Consider the following 19,485-nt stretch of genomic DNA (forward strand, 5'->3'; position numbering starts at 1 on the left):
ACTCAACAAGAAGGAAATGCCACCCAAATACGCTATACCAACATTTGCTTGAAAAAACAAAACAAACAAAACCCACACTTTGCACCAAACTCTCCCAATGAACAGGTGTCTTGTTGAGAGGGAAGCAGCAGCCTCGCTGGGACTGAAGGCATAAAGGGGCAGAAAGTTGTTCCAGTGGAAGCTCAGGCTCCCACATGATGAGAGACACCTGCTTCTTCCTTCCACCCAGGGCTGAGTGAAAAGAGCAAGGCTCTGGAGGTCGGGGAGAAACAGCAGCCCCCCTCAAGTAGACCTTCCTTCAGAGCTCAGGGAGTCTGCAGTTTCTGAAGGGCTTGAACAGGAGAGCCTCCGCCTGCAGCAGGGTCTGAAAAACACCCGCTCCTCGCTTCTCTGACCAGCCTGTCTTGGCTCCTCCTCTGTCTGGTCTCCCACTATCTACTGAGTGTCAGATTTTTCTGTTTATAATTCCTGCCATAGGTTAAAACATATAAAAAATAAGGTTGCATTTGCAGCTCCCTAGAAAACAGTAACATGTAAACGAAAATTGGAAATTGTTGCTTTAAGTTCGCATTTAAGAACGGAAGGATCACGTGTTACCAATGAATCAACAGGGAAACTGTTCCGAGTTAGAAGAAACAGCATCGGAAGGGCACCTGGATTAACAAGGACGAGGCAGATATCAGGCAGGACAGGAAATCCTGGTAGGATGGAGAGGATGCCATACTCCACGTCCTAAAGAGTCCATCTCTGAAACCATCCCACAGAACAAAGATGTTCTCAAGGCAAAAGCGAATCTTAGGGAATTTTATAGATGAGATGTGCTTTCTTATTGCTCACATGTAACATGTACATCTAGAAAGACGTGAATCTAAATTTTTGAAAACAAAGACATAAAAAGTATTTTTTGAAATGAAGACCAAACTTTAGATGAATCCCATGAGCCAGTGAACAATCATTTCAAAGAAACCCAAGGAACTAGGTATTATTATTAAAAATGTTGTTCTTTTACTCTTCTACATGGTTCGCTTTCCGGTTTACATTTTCAAAAGTTCCTTACCTGGGCTGACTGTTCACCATTTCATGTTTTCCATTGAAGTTCAAGCCGCAGAGGTTCTTTGGTTTCGAATGTGAAGAGTCGGGTTCCAAATTTGCCTGTGTTTGTTCTCTCAGACGATCATGAAGAGTTGCCTCCTTTTTCAGGTTCATGTCTGAATACGGGCAGCCAAAAGCACTGGTTTGTATAAAAACGAGCGTACAGTTGTCAGTTTACAGCAGTTGACCAGGAATCCACCATCACGGGGACAGACTGACATCCAAATTTTAAGAACTGGAGGGAGGCCTTCTTCTTCCACTGAGGACACCCTAATAAGCTTCCTTTCACACTGCCCTTCAAAGAACTCTCAAGTTCCAGATCACAGACACTGGTTCCAGAGAATGAAAGGTATAGTCATCTGCTATAGACATATAGTTTTTACCATTTTGGAAACCTAAACATCTAAGAATAATGTAATAATGTGCTTCTGGGAGAGCAATGGCAATGTTATATAAACACTTGATTCAAAGTTTGTATCTTCTGATATGTATGCCCTGATTTGATTAGCCACATCACCAGATAGTATGGGCCATGAAAAATATTCACCATTATCAGAGAATATTATGCTTTTCTTTCTCAACGTTCATGTATCTAGAAATACTGTATCTGTATTTCTGCTTAATTCTCCTGAAACCTGCTAGAAAGTGTTGTGTTTGAACGTGAAGGAACACCTGAGATGAAAGGGAGAGACCATAGCAAAGGCTGAATCCTCCATCTTGGATGTTGTTTGGAGCCTAACTGGCAATGAGCTGCTACGACACATGATCTGATTCTTTCCACAGACTGGTAGTCTCCGTCGGATTTCTGTGCCTGCAGCCCTCTCTCCAAAGCAGCCCCAAACCTCTGCTGTTGCTTAGGAGTGAGGGAACCACTCGCAGGGAAAGCCCAGGGGTGACGGGTCAGCTGCAGGCAACCCCGGGGGAAAGTGTTTCATTCTCAAGCTTCTGTTTCTCTCCAGTTACGTGGGAAAATCAGATTCAATTCCAAGGGGTGCTGGAACCATGACAAATCTCGCACACGCACACGCACACACACACCCCAACATGGTAGTTGTTACTATTATCATAGTGTTATCATCCTCTCCATCTAGGGAAGCAGAGTCAAATGCATTGATATCTAGGCAGTCTGGTCTTTTTGAGGAATTTGCTTTCAAATACTGTACATTTACTGTACATTTGCTGACATATGATGCATAATAAATTCTTTTTGGATGCATGAACATTTTCTTTTTTTTTTTTTATTTTAATGGCATGATAAAATCAGGGACCAATGCAGTTCTTCCTTTATTTTATTTTATTTTTTAAGATTTTATTTATCTGACAGAGATAGATCACAAGTAGGCAGAGCAGCAGGCAGAGGTGGGGGTGGAGAGCAGTCTCCCCACTGAGCAGAGAGCCCAATGCGGGGCTTGATCCCAGGACGCTGAGATCATGACCTGAACCAAGGGCGGAGGCTTCACCCACTGAGCCACCCAAGTGCCCCCTTCCTTTATTTCCAAGTAGATGGAGTTTGCCAAGGACAGCCCATATACAATCTAACCCCAGAAGGTCTTTAGTATCAACCTATATCTAGAATTGATCTTCTGGATGACATCAGCCTGCCCAATAAGACAGGGTGAATCTGAGCAGGCAGTAGGGAGAATAACTAGCCTTTGCTACACACAAGAGAGTCCTCTCTATATGCATGTTCTGTAATCTGTAATACTTGGTGCTGATTTATTGGTTTATTCAGTTACTGATTCAATAATCCATTAGCTGAGCATCTGCTATATCATAAGAGTTTTAGAGACAATAAACCCAGTGAAGAAGTTAACATATATTTATAAATATAATTTATAATAATAAAACCAAAAAAGCTACCACTACTGAGTGTGTACTAGACGACCACTAAAAATCAAGATTTAACATATATTATTTCTACATTTATTACTAACTACTCAAAGATGATATTGATAGATTTATTGTGCAGGTAAGAAAACAGTCACACACAGGATAAGCCACCTTCCCAAAGTTGCTTGGCACTTTCTTGTGAAGCCTCAAAATAGATCACTTAGTAATTAGCACTATGTGAGGTTGTTCACATCACCGAAAGAAGAAACAGGAGAGAAGTGTGGTATAATTCTTGTGCAAAGAGAAGCCGAGGCAGGTGTTTACAGGGGAGAGCAGCACCCTGTTCGCTGTGACTAATGGCTAGAGTATGCCCACAGCCACTACAGTCCTGTGTGAGAAGCTAAGATGTGATAAAGAACTGTTTCCAATAACAGCCCAGAGGCAGTGAACTGTTTAAGCTGCAGTGTATGAGATCTAAGGGAAATTCTAGAAAGAACTCTCTGCAGATAAAAGTTGAAAGCATGAGGCTATCCTAAGAGAAACTGGGAAGTGTTTATTTCAAGCACAAGTAAGTTTTCATTAAGATACTATGATTCAGAAGCTCTGCTATCCATCTAATACATATTCTCAAATTGAGACTTTTAAATGACGTATTACGGTCATGAATTTTCTTAATTTTGTATCATCCCCCAACCTGATTCGTGCTGCATGGCAATGATGCTCTGTCCCCCAGCCTTATTCGTCCAGCAGTGTAGACAGCTGTCACAGACGCTCTTGTTCGGGACTTGCTTCAGTGGAGAGAAATGTGGGTTCCCTCAAACTTCACTCATCAGTCAGTCCCTCTATTCATTTTGTCCCTTGCCTGTTGTTTCCTAATTCCATTCCAGCCCCTCTGTGTCTCCAGCGGTGAGGAATGGAACACCGGGAGTGTCACCAGGGTGCCACACCTCCTGATTCCACCAGGCAAGCCCGGTGACACCCCACCTCCAGGCTACATGGATCGGAAGGAAGTGTGAAGTGCAAAAGAACATATTAAACAACAATACCAGGTGTGGCCTGCTTTGGTGAAGAATTCGAAAGATGATGATGATGGGACACAGAAGTACAAGAGAAGAGGTGATGTTAACATCTCAGCTAGAGTAGTCTGCGCCCTTTCCAACCTGCCACCGTGCCATGAACACATTTCCGTACTGCGACACGGTGCTTACTTGTGCTCTTTGGAGAGAACACTGTTGTGTGAACGATACGGGATCCTTGACTTTGGCCTGCCTTTCTGCAAATGCAGAACCTTACTCATGTGCTTGTGCATGTGTGTACACGTTAAAAACCCACTGAGTTGGGGCACCTGGGTGGCTCAGTGGGTTAAAGCCTCTGCCTTCGGCTCAGGTCATGATCCCAGGGTCCTGGGATCGAGCCCCGCGCATCGGGCTCTCTGCTCAGTGGGGAGCCTGCTTCCTCCTTTCTCTCTCTGCCTGCCTCTCTGCCTACTTGTAGTCTGTCAAATAAATAAATAAAAATCTTAAAAAACAAAACAAAACACTGAGTTGGTTGTCCTGGGTGTGTGTGATAAAACTTTTTATTTTATTTTTTTAAAAAATCTTTCTTTTTTGGAAAGATTGTATTTATTTAATTGAGAGGGAGACTGAGAGAGAGCAGGAGCAGGGGGATCAGCAGAGGGAGAGGGAGAAGCAGACTCCCCACTGAGCAGTAAGCCCAATGTGAGACTTGTTTCCAGGACCTTGGGATCAAGACCCATGACAAAGATTTTTAAAACTTATTGTGGTTTAGCTAAATATTGAAGAGGAAAGGAGGTTCTGAAGATAAAGTCTCTTTAGAAAACTGTTGACATAAGCTGAAATTTCTACAGCCTAACGCTCTGTTGGTCAAGGCAAAATGTCAGCTTCTGACTGATGGGAAAGTAGTACATTCAAATTTGAGCTTATTAGGACCACGATAGAAGGTGTAGAAACTGTGGGCTGAGGGGGAAGCCCTGAGCAGCAGTGTTGTGTGGAAGACATGGTTTCTTTGAATGAGCAGACTATTTTCCTGGCCCTCCTTAGTGAAGGGGGTGTTTGCTATGTGCAGATGTGCAGGAAAAGGAGGAAGAGAGCGCAGAAACTAGTCAGTTGACCCATATGAAAGTGTAGTTTCTTTCTTTTTTTTTAAAGATTTTATTTATTTATTTGACAGACAGAGATCACAAGTAGGCAGAGAGGCAGGCAGAGAGAGGGAGAAGCAGGCTCCCCGCTGAGCAGAGAGCCCGATGTGAGGCTCGATCCCAGACCCTGGGATCATGACCTGAGCTGAATGCAGAGGCTTTAACCCACTGAGCCACCCAGGCGCCCCAAAAGTGTAGTTTCTAAGACAGACAGTCGACTATCTGAATTTCATATGGTTTGACCAAATAATTGGTAAAGAATGTCAGCTCCAAGCTCACCAATAGCACCAAGGCATATGAACAAAGGGTAAACACTAAGCAAAGCAAAAAGTACCAGATAGTTGCAGACAAGTTTTAAAAGAGATCTTCTAACAGATCTAAAATCGTGGTCCTCACAGTCCTCTTCATAAATAGAAACATAAAAATGATGACAATTAAAAAATACTAGTTTTAGGACACCTGGGTGGCTTAGTCAGTTGAGCGTCTGCCTTTGGCTCAGGTCATGATCCTAGGGTCCTGGGGTCGAGCCCTGCATCTGGCTCCCCGCTCAGTGGGAAGCCTGCTTCTACCTCTGCCTGCTGTTCCCTCTACTTGTTCTCTCTCTCTCTCTCTAACAAATAAATAAATAAAATCTTTAAAAATTAAAATAAAATAAAATAACTAGTTTTGCTTTTCAGATTATTTAAGCATAATATTAATATCTGAGGATAAACAGAAAAGTAAATTAAATTTTATTAGTATACATGTTTTTTTCTTTAGGAAAACGTCCTGTACTCCTTTTAAGAGAAGCATTCCTGACTGCCTTCGAGCTGCAATGGTGGAGGGCTGGACACAGCAGAGCCTGGCACCTGAGGCTGAATTGCTGCTTTGTGTGTCCGGCCCAGGATGGCCCTCAGCCTTTGAATTTTCCTTCCTTTTGTGCACAGATTGGTGAGTTTCCCCACATTCCCAGGACCAATCCCGATCTGAGGCCAAAGATAATTTGCTAAACCCTGTTGTTCATTGCAGGGTTCAAAGGTCCCCACCAGAAGCAGTGCCCAGTACTGTCAGCAGTGTTCATGCTCTGTTCATGAGTCTAGGCAGTCTCGTGGGCTCCGGATCTCCTAAAGAGGCACATGCCTCTGTCCTTGCTCTTAAATGCCTCACCTGCTGCCACAGCTAGAATTCGGGGGCCCTGTTGGGACAGAAGCCCTATGTTCCCGTTTTCTTCTCGATTCCTTCCCAGGACAGGATTTCTGCATCTCAATACCAACCCAGAAGTGAGGCTGCACTTTGCAGATACCACCCGGCCAGTCCTTCACGTGCTCCTCACCCTGAGTTATTCTCTATTACTGAGCTTCGCTCTCTAACTGGGGTCCCTACCTGCGTCATGGATTCTCCCATCTGGCCCCGATTCTGAGTCTAGATGATGACTACTGATCACCAAACCCCCTGGACTCCAGTTCTGCTTGTTCTACTAGATCATCATCTTGTATCAACCGTGTGTTCATCTTCTCATACCCAAGCTGCAGATTTGGCTCTTGCTTCTCTGACTACCCTGTTCTGCTGAAAATAATGGGCCATGTTCTACCAGATCCTAGGCGGTGACCAGTTTGGGCCCTAAGGTTATAACTGAGTTGTCTCGACTTACATAATGGTAGCTTCCCAACCAGAGTCCCACTGCACCCTCAGGGCAGCCAGGAGGGGCCAGAGTCTGAGGTCAGTCCTTCCAGCCTCAAGCAGCCTCTTCCAAGCTCTAAATTCCTTCTCGTTCCCAAGTACTGATTATTATTTTCTCTCTGTGGCATGACATGAAAATATTGGGAAGCATGACAAATTTCAGCAAAATAGCAAAAATGAAATAGCCCCTTCAGTGCTGTACGCCCAGACATAAATAAACACCAACAACACAGAGGTCAGCAGTATTTCAGGAAGAGTGTCAAATCACTGACAACCTTTCTCCCAATCCTGAAAAGCGAAGTTGCCAGAAACAGACAGTAGCTCCCAGGAGGAGCCCTTCTCTAGGAATAAGCCCTCAGCTAGGCCAAAATTAGAGACAGTTCTCTAATGCAACTAACCTACCCCTCAACGAGGCCTATTGTTTTAGATTTTAGTCTCAATTATCTTATAAGTCAACTATATTCTCAATTTCCTACCATGACCTAGAAAAGAAGACACGGAAGAATCATATCTGAGCAGAGAGACTAGATTCTAAGTCTCTTCATCTATCTTCAAAAGACAAAGAATTACTTGTGGGACTGGGCAGAGGCCTCCAATTTGGAAGCATTCATGGAAGAGATGGTCTGAGGGGTCTGCCTCCCCAGAAAAACAGGCAGCGGGGAGGCTCTCAATGGCCGCCACCATCAGATCCTATGAGAGACCTCAAAGGAGGCGCAGAGCAAGGGGGGATCAGCGAGGAAATGGGAAGGAGCTAGAAAAATAAATGCTTCCTGTCTTTCGATTCAGCCTCGGGCCCTGAGGCGACAAGAGCCATCCTGGGATAGGTGCCTGGCATCACACGAGTCACGTAGGAAGAGCAGAACCTCCCCGCCCCGCCCCTCACTGTTTCCCAGTCCACTCAGTACGGTTTGTTCTCACTGTCATTTGACTCTATGAAAATAAGATCCTCCTGAGGCACCTGGGTGGCTCAGTGGGTTAAGCATCTGCCTTCAGCCCTCATCATGATCTCAGGGTCCTGGGATCAAGCCCCACATCAGACTCCCTGCTCAGCAGGGAGCCTGCTTCCCCCCCCCCCCTGCCTGCCTCTCTGCCTACTTGTGATCTCTGTCAAATAAATAAAATTTAAAAATCTTAAAAAAAAGAAAAGAAGCTACTCCTTTTCAGTCTTTAATATGTAGGTAGTCTAAACTTCCACAGCATAAGAATGAAACGAACATCTTTTTTTCTCTCTCTTTTTAAAAATATTTTATTTATTCATTTGACAGAGAGAGAGATCACAAGTAGGCAGAGGCAGAGAGAGAGGGGGAAGCAGGCTCCCCGCTGAGCAGAGAGCCCGATGCGGGGCTCGATCCCAGGACCCTGAGAACATGACCTGAGCCGAAGGCAGAGGCTTTAACTCACTGAGCCACCCAGGTGCCCAGAACATCTTTTATTCTTAAGAAAATAATGATATTTTGGCCAAATGGCACTGAAAAACATGATAAATGATGAAATGCATTTGTTGAAATTACAGAATATGTCTAATAGTCTCTACAGAAACTTTTAAAAGCTAACGACTTAAATTGTTGATGACTTTGCTTCTATGAGGATGAAAGTCAGGCACAAATACTCAGGATATTCATCACTACCGCTGACCAAATAAACTAAGTAATTTCTCAAGGCCAGAAAAAAAGGAACAAGTACAAATGATACATGTTAGAATGTAGACCAGGAAGAAAGAAACAACATTGTCTAATATCAACTGAGGAGGTAACACAATTTCTATTATATTGTTCTCCAACACAGAGACAGGCAAAAACCAATTGGTATAGATATGAGATTCTAAGGTCTTGACGCTAATTTTCTTCAAATTCGGGTGGTTTTAAAATGAAGTTGTCCCACTAAAATACAATACAATATAATACAATACAACACAGTAAAATAAAATGAATTTGCCCAGGATAACTTATGGGTAAATTTTCTCTGATTCTGACTAGTTTTTGCCCAGAAAATTGATGATACCATCACTTAATTATCATTAAAAGTATTAGCAAATTGAATGCACATAGTAAGCAAAAAGTATATTTAAAACAAGTTTCGTAGGTAGAGTTAAAAGAAATTGACAGCTACAGAACTCAGAGTTCAAAAGGTTGGATAAAATAAATTTTGTTCTAAAAACACATTTCTGCGGGATAATGCAGCCTCTGAAGTCAGGCTAGATATTATGAACTTGCTAAAATGGGCAGTTAGGAAATTGAGAGAATTACTACACCCATGGAGCACTGTAATTGGTTTAGTTGAGTGCTGAGAAGCACAGGTTTAAGAATCAGAGGAAACTGGATTAAAGTTTCCAGCGTCAGAATCTTGGGCAAGCTATTCAATCTCTCTTTTTTTTTTTATTCACCTATAAATATATATTTTTTATTTTTTATAAACATATATTTTTATCCCCAGGGGTACAGGTCTGTGAATCACCAGGTTTACACACTTCACAGCACTCACCATAGCACATACCCTCCCCAATGTCCATAACCCCACCCCCCCTCCCCCAACCTCCCTCCCCCATCAACCCTGTTTGTTTTGTGAGATTAAGAGTCACTTATGGTTTGTCTCCCTCCCAATCCCAACTTGTTTCATTTATTCTTCTCCTACCCCCTTAACTCCCCATGTTGCATCTCCACTCCCTCATATCAGGGAGATCATATGATAGTTGTCTTTCTCTGATTGACTTATTTCGCTAAGCATGATACCCTCTAGTTCCATCCACGTCATCGCAAATGGCAAGATTTCATTTCTTTTGATGGCTGCATAGTATTCCATTGTGTATATATACCACATCTTCTTTATGCATTCATCTGTTGATGGACATCTAGGTTCTTTCCATAGTTTGGCTATTGTAGACATTGCTGCTATAAACATTTGGGTGCACGTGCCCCTTCGGATCACTACCTTTGTATCTTTAGGGTAAATACCCAGTAGTGCAATTGCTGGGTCATAGGGTAGTTCTATTTTCAACATTTTGAGGAACCTCCATGCTGTTTTCCAGAGTGGTTGCACCAGCTTGCATTCCCACCAACAGTGTAGGAGGGTTCCCCTTTCTCGCATCCTCGCCAGCATCTGTCATTTCCTGACTTGTTAATTTTAGCGATTCTGACTGCTGTGAGGTGATATCTCATTGTGGTTTTGATTTGTATTTCCCTGATGCCGAGTGATATGGAGCACTTTTTCATGTGTCTGTTGGCCATCTGGATGTCTTCTTTGCAGAAATGTCTGTTCATGTCTTCTGCCCATGTTTTTTTTAAGATTTCATTCATTGATTGGACAGAGAGAGATCACAAGTAGACAGAGAGGCAGGCAGAGAGAGAGAGAGAGAGAGAGAGAGGGAAGCAGGCTCCCTGCTGAGAAGAGAACCCGATGGGGGACTCGATCCCAGGACCCTGAGATCATGACCTGAGCCAAAGGCAGCAGCTTAACCCACTGAGCCACCCAGGCTCCCCTTCTGCCCATTTCTTGATTGGATTATTTGTTCTCTGGGTGTTGAGTTTGCTAAGTTCTTTATAGATTCTGGACCCTAGCCCTTTATCTGATATGTCGTTTGCAAATATCTTCTCCCATTCTGTCAGCTGTCTTTTGGTTTTGTTAACTGTTTCCTTTGCTGTGCAAAAGCTTTTGATCTTGATGAAATCCCAATAGTTCATTTTTGCCCTTGCTTCCCTTGCCTTTGGCGATGTTCCTAGGAAGATGTTGCTGCGGCTGAGGTCGAAGAGGTTGCTGCCTGTGTTCTCCTCAAGGATTTTGATGGATTCCTCTCTCACATTGAGGTCCTTCATCCATTTTGAGTCTATTTTCGTGTGTGGTGTAAGGAAATGATCCAATTTCATTTTTCTGCATGTGGCTGTCTAATTTTCCCAACACCATTTATTGAAGAGGCTCTCTTTTTTCCATTGGACATTCTTTCCTGCTTTGTCGAAGATTAGTTGACCATAGAGTTGAGGGTCTATTTCTGGGCTCTCTATTCTGTTCCATTGATCTAAGTGTCTGTTTTTGTGCCAGTACCATGCTGTCTTGATGATGACAGCTTTGTGATAGAGCTTGAAGTCCGGAATTGTGATGCCACCAACTTTGGCTTTCTTTTTCAATATTCCTTTGGCTATTCAAGGTCTTTTCTGGTTCCATATAAATTTTAGGACTGTTTGTTCCATTTCTTTGAAAAAAATGGGTGGTACTTTGATAGGAATTGCATTAAATGTGTAGATTGCTTTAGGTAGCATAGACATTTTCACAATATTTCTTCTTCCAATCCAGGAGCATGGAACATTTTTCCATTTCTTTGTGTCTTCCTCAATTTCTTATATGAGTACTTTATAGTTTTCTGTGTATAGATTCTTAAGTCTCTTGGGTTAGGTTTATTCCTAGGTATCTTATAGTTTTGGGTGCAATTGTAAATGGGATGGACTCCTTAATTTCTCTTTCTTCTGTCTTGTTGTTGGTATAGAGAAATGCAACTGATTTCTGTGCATTGATTTTATATCCTGATACTTTATTGAATTCCTGGACAAGTTCTAGCAGTTTTGGAGTGGAGGCTTTTGGGTTTTCCACATATAGTATCATATCATCTGCGAAGAGTGATAGTTTGACTTCTTCTTTGCCGATTTGGATGCCTTTAATTTCCTTTTGTTGTCTGGTTGCTGAGGCTAGGACTTCTAGTACTATGTTGAATAGCAGTGGTGATAACAGACATCCCTGCCATGTTCCTGACCTTAGAGGAAAAGCTTTCAGTTTTTCTCCATTGAGAATGATATTTGCGATGGGTTTTTCATAGATGGCTTTGATAATATTGAGGTATGTGCCCTCTATCCCTACACTTTGAAGAGTTTTGATCAGGAAGGGATGCTGTACTTTGTCAAATGCTTTTTCAGCATCTATGGAGAGTATCATATGGTTCTTGTTCTTTCTTTTATTAATGTGTTGTATCACATTGATTTGTGGATGTTGAACCAACCTTGCAGCCCTGGAATAAATCCCACTTGGTCGTGGTGAATAATCCTTTTAATGTACTGTTGAATCCTATTGGCTAGTATTTTGGTGAGAATTTTCACATCTGTGTTCATCAAGGATATTGGTCTGTAGTTCCCTTTTTTGATGGGATCCTTGTCTGGTTTGGGGATCAAGGTGATGCTGGCCTCATAAAATGAGTTTGGAAGTTTTCCTTCCATTTCTATTTTTTGGAACAGTTTCAGGAGAATAGGAATTAGTTCTTCTTTAAATGTTTGGTAGAATTCCCCTGGGAAGCCATCTGGCCCTGGGCTTTTTTGTTTGGAGATTTTTGATGACTGTTTCAATCTCCTTACTGGCTATGGATCTGTTCAGGCTTTCTATTTCTTCCTGGTTCAGTTGTGGTAGTTTATATGTCTCTAGGAATGCATCCATTTCTTCCAGATTGTCAAATTTGTTGGCGTAGAGTTGCTCATAGTATGTTCTTATAATTGTCTGTATTTCTTTGGTGTTAGTTGTGATCTCTCCTCTTTCATTCATGATTTTATTTATTTGGGTCCTTTCTCTTTTCTTTTTGATAAGTCTGGCCAGGGGTTTATCAATCTTATTAATTCTTTCAAAGAACCAGCTCCTAGTTTCGTTGATTCGTTCTATTGTTTTTTTGGATTCTATTTCATTGATTTCTGCTCTGATCTTTATGATTTCTCTTCTCCTGCTGGGTTTAGGGTTTCTTTCTTGTTCTTTCTCCAGCTCCTTTAGGTGTGGGGTTAGGTTGTGTACCTGAAACCTCTCTTGTTTCTTGAGAAAGGCTTGTACCACTATATATTTTCCTCTCAGGTCTGCCTTTGTTGCGTCCCACAGATTTTGAACTGTTGTGTTTTCATTATCATTAGTTTCCATGAATTTTTTCAATTCTTCTTTAATTTCCTGGTTGACCCATTCATTCTTTAGAAGGATGCTGTTTAGTCTCCATGTATTTGGGTTCTTTCCAAATTTCCTCTTGTGATTGAGTTCTAGCTTCAGAGCTAGTCTGGTCTGGTCTGAAAATATGCAGGGAATGATCCCAATCTTTTGATACTGGTTGAGACCTGATTTAGAACCAAGGATGTGATCTATTCTGGAGAATAGAAGAAGAATGTGTATTCTGTTGCTTTGGGATGAAATGTTCTGAATATATCTGTGATGTCCATCTGGTCCAGTGTGTCATTTAAGGCCTTTATTTCCTTGTTGATCTCTTGCTTGGATGATCTGTCCATTTCAGTGAGGGGAGTGTTAAAGTCCCCTACTATTATTGTATGATTGTTGATGTGTTTCTTTGATTTTGTTATTAATTGGTTTATATAGTTGGCTGCTCCCATGTTAGGGGCATAGATATTTAAAATTGTTAGATCTTCTTGTTGGACAGATCCTTTGAGTATGATATAGTGTCCTTCCTCATCTCTTATTATAGTCTTTGGCTTAAAATCTAATTGATTTGATATAAGGATTGCCACTCCTGCTTTCTTCTGATGTCCATTAGCATGGTAAATTTTTTTTCCACCCCCTCACTTTAAATTGGAGGTGTCTTCGGGTTTAAAATGAGTTTCTTGTAGGCAACATATAGTTGGGTTTTGTTTTTTTATCCATTCTGATACCCTGTGTCTTTTGATTGGGGCATTTAGCCCATTAACATTCAGGGTAACTATTGAGAGATATGAATTTAGTGCCATGGTATTGCCTGTGACTGTAATTGCATATTGTCTCTGTTCCTTTCTGATCTACTACTTTTAGGGTCTCTCTTAAGGACCCCTTTCAATATTTCCTGTAGAGCTGGTTTGGTGTTTGCAAATTCTTTCAGTTTTTGTTTGTCCTGGAAGCTTTTTATCTCTCCTTCTATTTTCAATGATAGCCTAGCTGGATATAGTATTCTTGGTTGCATGTTTTTCTCGTTTAGTGCTCTGAATATATCATGCCAGCTCTTTCTGGCCTGCCAGGTCTCTGTAGATAAGTTTGCTGCCAATCTAATATTTTTACCATTGTATGTTACAGACTTCTTTTCCCGGGCTGCTTTCAGGATTTTCTCTTTGTCACTAAGATTTGTAAATTTGACTATTAGGTGACGGGGTGTGGACCTATTCTTATTGATTTTGAGTGGGGTTCTCTGCACCTCCTGGATTTATGCTTGTTCTGTTTGCCATATTGGGGAAATTCTCTCCCATAATTCTCTCCAATACACCTTCTGCTCCCCTCTCTCTTTTTTCTTCTTCTGGAATCCCAATTATTCTAATGTTGTTTCGTCTTATGGTGTCACTTATCTTTTGAATTCTCCCCTCGTGGTCCAGTAGCTGTTTATCCCTCTTTTGCTCAGCTTCTTTATTCTCTGTCATTTGGTCTTCTATATCGCTAATTCTTTCTTCTGCCTCATTTATCCTAGCAGTGAGAGCCTCCATTTTTGACTGCACCTCATTAATAGCTTTTTTGATTTCAACTTGGTTAGATTTAGTTCTCTTATTTCTCCAGAAAGGGCTTTTATATCTCCCGAGAGGATTTCTCTAATACCTTCCATGCCTTTTTCGAGCCTGGCTAGAACTTGAGAATTGTCATTCTGAACTCTAGATCTGACATATCACCAATGTCTGTATTGATTAGGTCCCTAGCCTTCAGTACTGCCTCTTGTTCTTTTTTTTGTGGTGAATTTTTCCGCCTTGTCATTTTGTCCAGATAAGAGTATATGAAGGAGCAAGTAAAATACTAAAAGGGTGGCAACAACCCCAGGAAAATATGCTTTAACCAAATCAGAAGAGATCCCAAATCCTAAGGGGGGAGAAAGAGGATAAAAAGAGGTTCAGAAAGAAAAAAAAGAAAGAAAGAAAAGAAAAAAAAAAAAAAACAATTAAAAAAAGAAAACAGATAAAGAAAAAATATAAAAAAGAAAATATATATATATATATTAAACTAGTTAAAAAATGTTAAAAAAGAAAAGGGTAAAAGTTAAAAAAAAATTTGGCAGAAGAAGAGAAAAAAAATTGAAAAAGAAAAAAAATTAAATTAACTGCAAGTCTAAAGAATCATGGGGAGAAAGCCATGAGCTCCGTGCTTTGCTTTCTCCTCCTCCAGAATTCCGCCGCTCTCCTTGGTATTGAAACTGCACTCCTTGGTAGGTGAACTTGGTCCTGGCTGGGTTTCTTGTTGATCTTCTGGGGGAGGGGCCTGTTGTAGTGATTCTCAAGTGTCTTTGCCCCAGGCGGAGTCGCACCGCCCTTACCAGGGGCCGGGCTGAGTAATCCGCTTGGGTTTGCTTTCGGGAGCTTTTGTTTCCTGAGCGCTTTCCGCAGAGTTCCGGAGGACGGGAATGAAGATGGCGGCCTCCCGGTCTCTGGCCCCACTCCTCAGTGCGCCCTCAGAGAACAGCGCCCAATTGCTCCTGTCACCCTGGCCTCCAGCCACGTTCCGAGCTGACCGAGCCTGAGACCGGTTCAAGGTAAACCCAAGCTTAGAGCTCACTCCTCGGCTGTCTCTGTAGCCGGCTTCCCTGTTCTAATACCTGTAAGCTCTGCGACGCTCAGACACCCCCGATCCTTCTGTAACCCTGCGGGACCTGAGGCCACACTGACTCCGCGTGGGCTTCACCCCACACGGTTAAGCCTCTGGAGCGATGTCCCTCAGCGGAACAGACTTTTAAAAGTCCTGATTTTGTGCTCCGTTGCTCCGCCGCTTGCCGGGAGCCGGCCCCTCCCCCCGCGGTCTATCTTCCCGTCGCTTTGCATTCACTTCTCCGCCAGTCCTACCTTTCAGAAAGTGGTTGATTTTCTGTTTCTAGAATTGCTGTTCTTCTTCTCTTCGATCTCCCATTGGATTTGTAGGTGTTTGCAATCTTTAGATAAGCTATCTAGCTGATCTCCTGCTACCTGAAGTAGTCTCAGCCTGCTACTTCTCCGCCATCTTGACTCCTCCTCAATCTTTTTTTTTTCATTTCTTCATCTATAAAATGGTGACGACACCTTTCTTACAGGGATTTTTGTGAAAACCAAATGAGACAAATCAAGTGAGCTCCTGGTATCATGACTATCCCAAATTTAATGCTCATGAATTTTTAATTTTAAAATGTCTATTCTGATGCAAAATATACTAATGATCCAACTTATTATATTTTCAGTTCTATAATTTTTATTTGGTTCTTCATTGCTTAGAGCAACTTATTGAGGTATGACTGACACATAAAAAGCTGTACATATTTCAAGTAAACAACACGAGCCATTTGGGATAAGTATACATCTGTGAAACCATCACCACCAACAGGGCCATAAATATATACATCACCTCCCAAACTCCTCCTGCCACATTTAGTATGTGTTTATTTTTCAGTGGTAGAAACATTTAATGTAAGACCTACTCTGTTAGAAAATGTTAAGTGTACATAACAGTATTGGCTATAGGCACTGTGCTTTATATAGTAGATCTGCAGGATTGATCTTGCATAACTGAAACTTTGTACCTTTTAACCTCTCACCTCTCCATTTTCCCCACCCACCATCCTACAGCATCCACCATTCTACTCTCTGCTTTTATGAGGCTATTTTAGATTCCACATAAAAGTGGTATCATACTGCATTAGTCTGGCTTATTTCACTTGGTATAATGACCTCCAGGTCCATTCATATTGTAAATGGCAGACTAATTTTCTGTTGTATGTACATATCACATTTTTTCAATCCATTTATCCACTGATGGACACTCGGATTGTTTCTATATCCTAGCTATTGCAAATAATGCTGTAATGAACAAGGGAGTGCAGGTATCTCTGATTCTGATTTCAGATCCTTTGGATAGACATCCGATTCTGATTTCAATTCCTTTGGATACACACCTGAAGGGAGATTGCGTGGTAATATGGTGGTATTATTTTTAATTTTTTGAGGAAATTCCATACCATTTTCTATTGGGGCTGCACCATTTCACATTTGTACAACAACGTACAAGGATTCCCACTTCTCATCCTCATCAATACTTGTTATTTAATTTTTATTATAGTTGTCCTTACCGACATGAGGTGATACATCATTGCATTTAATCTGCATGTCTCTGATGATGAGTGATGTTAAGCACTTTTCATGCACCTGTTGGCCTTCTCTGAGTCCTGTTTGGAGAAATGTCTATTCAGGTCCTTTATTTTTAAATTGGGTTTTTTGTGTGTGTGTGTGATTAAGTTGAATGAATTCCTTACACATTTTGGATATCAATCCTTATCAGATATGTATGGTTTGCAAATACTTTCTCCTATGAAAGCTGTGTTTTTGTTCATTTGTGGTTCCTTTGCTGTGCAGAAGCTGTTTGATTTGATGTAATCCCATTTGCTTATTTTTGCTTCTTTTGCTTGTGTTGCTAGTATCACATCCAAAAGATCATTGCCAAGATAAATGTCAAAGAACTTTTTACCTGTGTTTTCTTCTAGGAGTTTTAAAGTTTTAAGCCTTACTTTTAAGTTTCTAATTCATTTTGAGTTGATTTTTGTGTATGGTCTAAGAGTTCAGTTTCATTCTGCATGTAGATATCCAATTTTCCTAATGCCATGTTTTGAAGAGACTATCCTTTCTCCATTATGTAATCTTGGCACCCCTGTCAAAGATCAGCTGACCATATATATGTCGGTTTATCTCTGGGCTCTATTCTGTTCCATTACTCTGTGTCTGCTTTTATCCCAGTGGCATACTGTCTTGATTGTGTTTTAATGATATTATAGTATAATCTGAAGTCAGGAAGAGTGTACTGTGTACGGCTTTGTTATTCTTGCTCAGGAGTGTTTTGGCTACTCAGGGTGTTTATAGTTCCATATGAAATTTAGGATTGTTTTTTCTATTCCTTTGAAAAATTATATTAGAATTTTGATAGGGATTGCACTGAATTTGTAAATAGCTCAGAGCAGTATGGATATTCTAGCAAAATTAATTCTTCTAATCCATGAACATGGGATATCTTTCCATTTATTTATATCTTCTTTAATTTCTTTAATTAGTGTTTTATCATTTTCATTGTACATCTTTCACCTCAGTGGTTAAATTTATCCCTAAGTACCTTATCCTTTTTGATGCTGTTGTGATGTTTTCTTAATTCCTTTTTCAGATAGTTCATTGTTAGTATATAGAAACAGATTTTTTCAGTGTAGTTTTTAGGTTTTCCATAGGTAAGATCATGTCTACTACAAAAAGAGATAATTTTACTTCTTCATTTCTGATTTTTTAAAAAGATTTATTTATTTATTTATTTGACAGAGATGACAAGTAGGCAGAGAGGCAGGCAGAGAGAGAGAAGGGGAAGCAGGCTCCCTGCCGAGCGGCGAGCTCGATGCGGGGCTGGATCCCAGGACCCTGGGACCATGACCCGAGCCAAAGGCAGAGGCTTTAACCCACTGAGCCACCCAGATGCCCCTCTTCATTTATGATTTAGATAACTTTTAATTTTTTTCTTGCCTAATTATCTGGGCAGGCCTTATAGGAACTCTGTTGAACGCAAGTAGCAAGAGTGGGCTTCCTTGTCTTGTTCTCATCTTAGAAGAAAATCTTTCAGCTTTTCACCATGACTGTACCTGTGGACTTGTCACGTATGATCTGTATTATGTTGAGCTACATTCCTTCTATACCTAATTTGTTGAGAGTTTTTATAACAAAAGTGTGAATTATGTCAAATGCTTTTTCTGGATGTTATGATCATAGGATTTTTATTCTTCATTCTGTTACTGTGCTTCACATTTGTTGATTTGCATTTGTTGAAACATCTTTGCATCCCAGAGATAGATCCCACCCAATAATGGTATATAATCATGTTAATGTGCTGTTAAATTTGGTTTGCTAGTATTTTGTTGAGGATTTTTGCATTTATATTCATTAGAGATACTAGCCTATAAATTTCTTATAGTGTCCTTGTCTGGTTTTGGTGGTAGGGAATTGCTGGCCTCATAAAATGAGTTAGCAAGTACTCTCTCCTTTTCACTTTTTTGGAAGAATTTGAGAAAGATTGGAATTAATTCTTCTTTAAATGTTTAGTAGTGTTCACCAGAAAGTCATCTGATCCAGGGCTTTCCTTGGTTCTGGGATTTTTAATTACTCATTCAATCTCCTTACTCATTATTGGTCTGTTCAGTTTTTCTATTTCCTCATGATTCACATTTGCAAGGTTGTATATTTCTAGGACTTTATCTTCTAGGTTAGCCAATTAGTTGTGATGTAATTGTTCATATTAGTCTTTCATGATCCTTCATATTTCCAGGGTTGTAGTTGTCTTATCTCTCTTTTCTAACTTTATTTAGTCTTTTTTCTTTTTTCTTAATCTAGCTAAAGGTATGTTAATTTTTTTAAATCTTTACAAGAAGATAACTTAGTTCCATTGATCTTTTTGTTGTATTTCTAATCTCTATTTCATTTATTTCTACTCTAATCTTTATTACTTTCTTCTTTTGCTAATTTTGGTCTTATTTTGTTCTTTTCTTTCCCCTAGTTCTTTGAGTTATAATGTTAGGATGTTTATTTGAGATTCTTCTTTTTCCTCCATGTAGGTACTAATCAATACAAACTTTCCTCTTAGAACTACATCTGCTGCATATCATAAATTTGATATATTGTGTTTCATTTTCATTTGTTTCAAGTTTTTTTTTTTTAATTTTCTTTTTGATTTGTTTGAATTACTGGTTGTTCAAGAGTGTGTTGACATTCACATAGTTCTGAATTTTCCTCCTGTTACGGATTTCTAAGTTTCATACCATCATGTTTGGATACCTTATATAATTTCAATCTTAATCA

At 40.6% G+C, this 19,485-nt stretch overlaps 1 protein-coding gene across 1 annotated transcript in view; it reads right to left on the minus strand.

Moving 5' to 3' along the window:
• L3MBTL4 (L3MBTL histone methyl-lysine binding protein 4) overlaps positions 1 to 19,485 on the minus strand; it is a 439,737-nt gene that overhangs the window by 114,163 nt on the left and 306,089 nt on the right. The window contains exon 15 of the mRNA XM_032875713.1: positions 1,058 to 1,231. Coding sequence (XP_032731604.1) covers positions 1,058 to 1,231 — 174 coding nt within the window. The remainder of the gene's footprint in view (positions 1 to 1,057; positions 1,232 to 19,485) is intronic.

The sequence above is a fragment of the Lontra canadensis genome, unplaced genomic scaffold, assembly GCF_010015895.1.
Source record: "Lontra canadensis isolate GAN:19392208 unplaced genomic scaffold, GSC_riverotter_1.0 scaffold57, whole genome shotgun sequence".
In the NCBI taxonomy this organism is placed as follows: Eukaryota; Metazoa; Chordata; class Mammalia; order Carnivora; family Mustelidae; genus Lontra; species Lontra canadensis.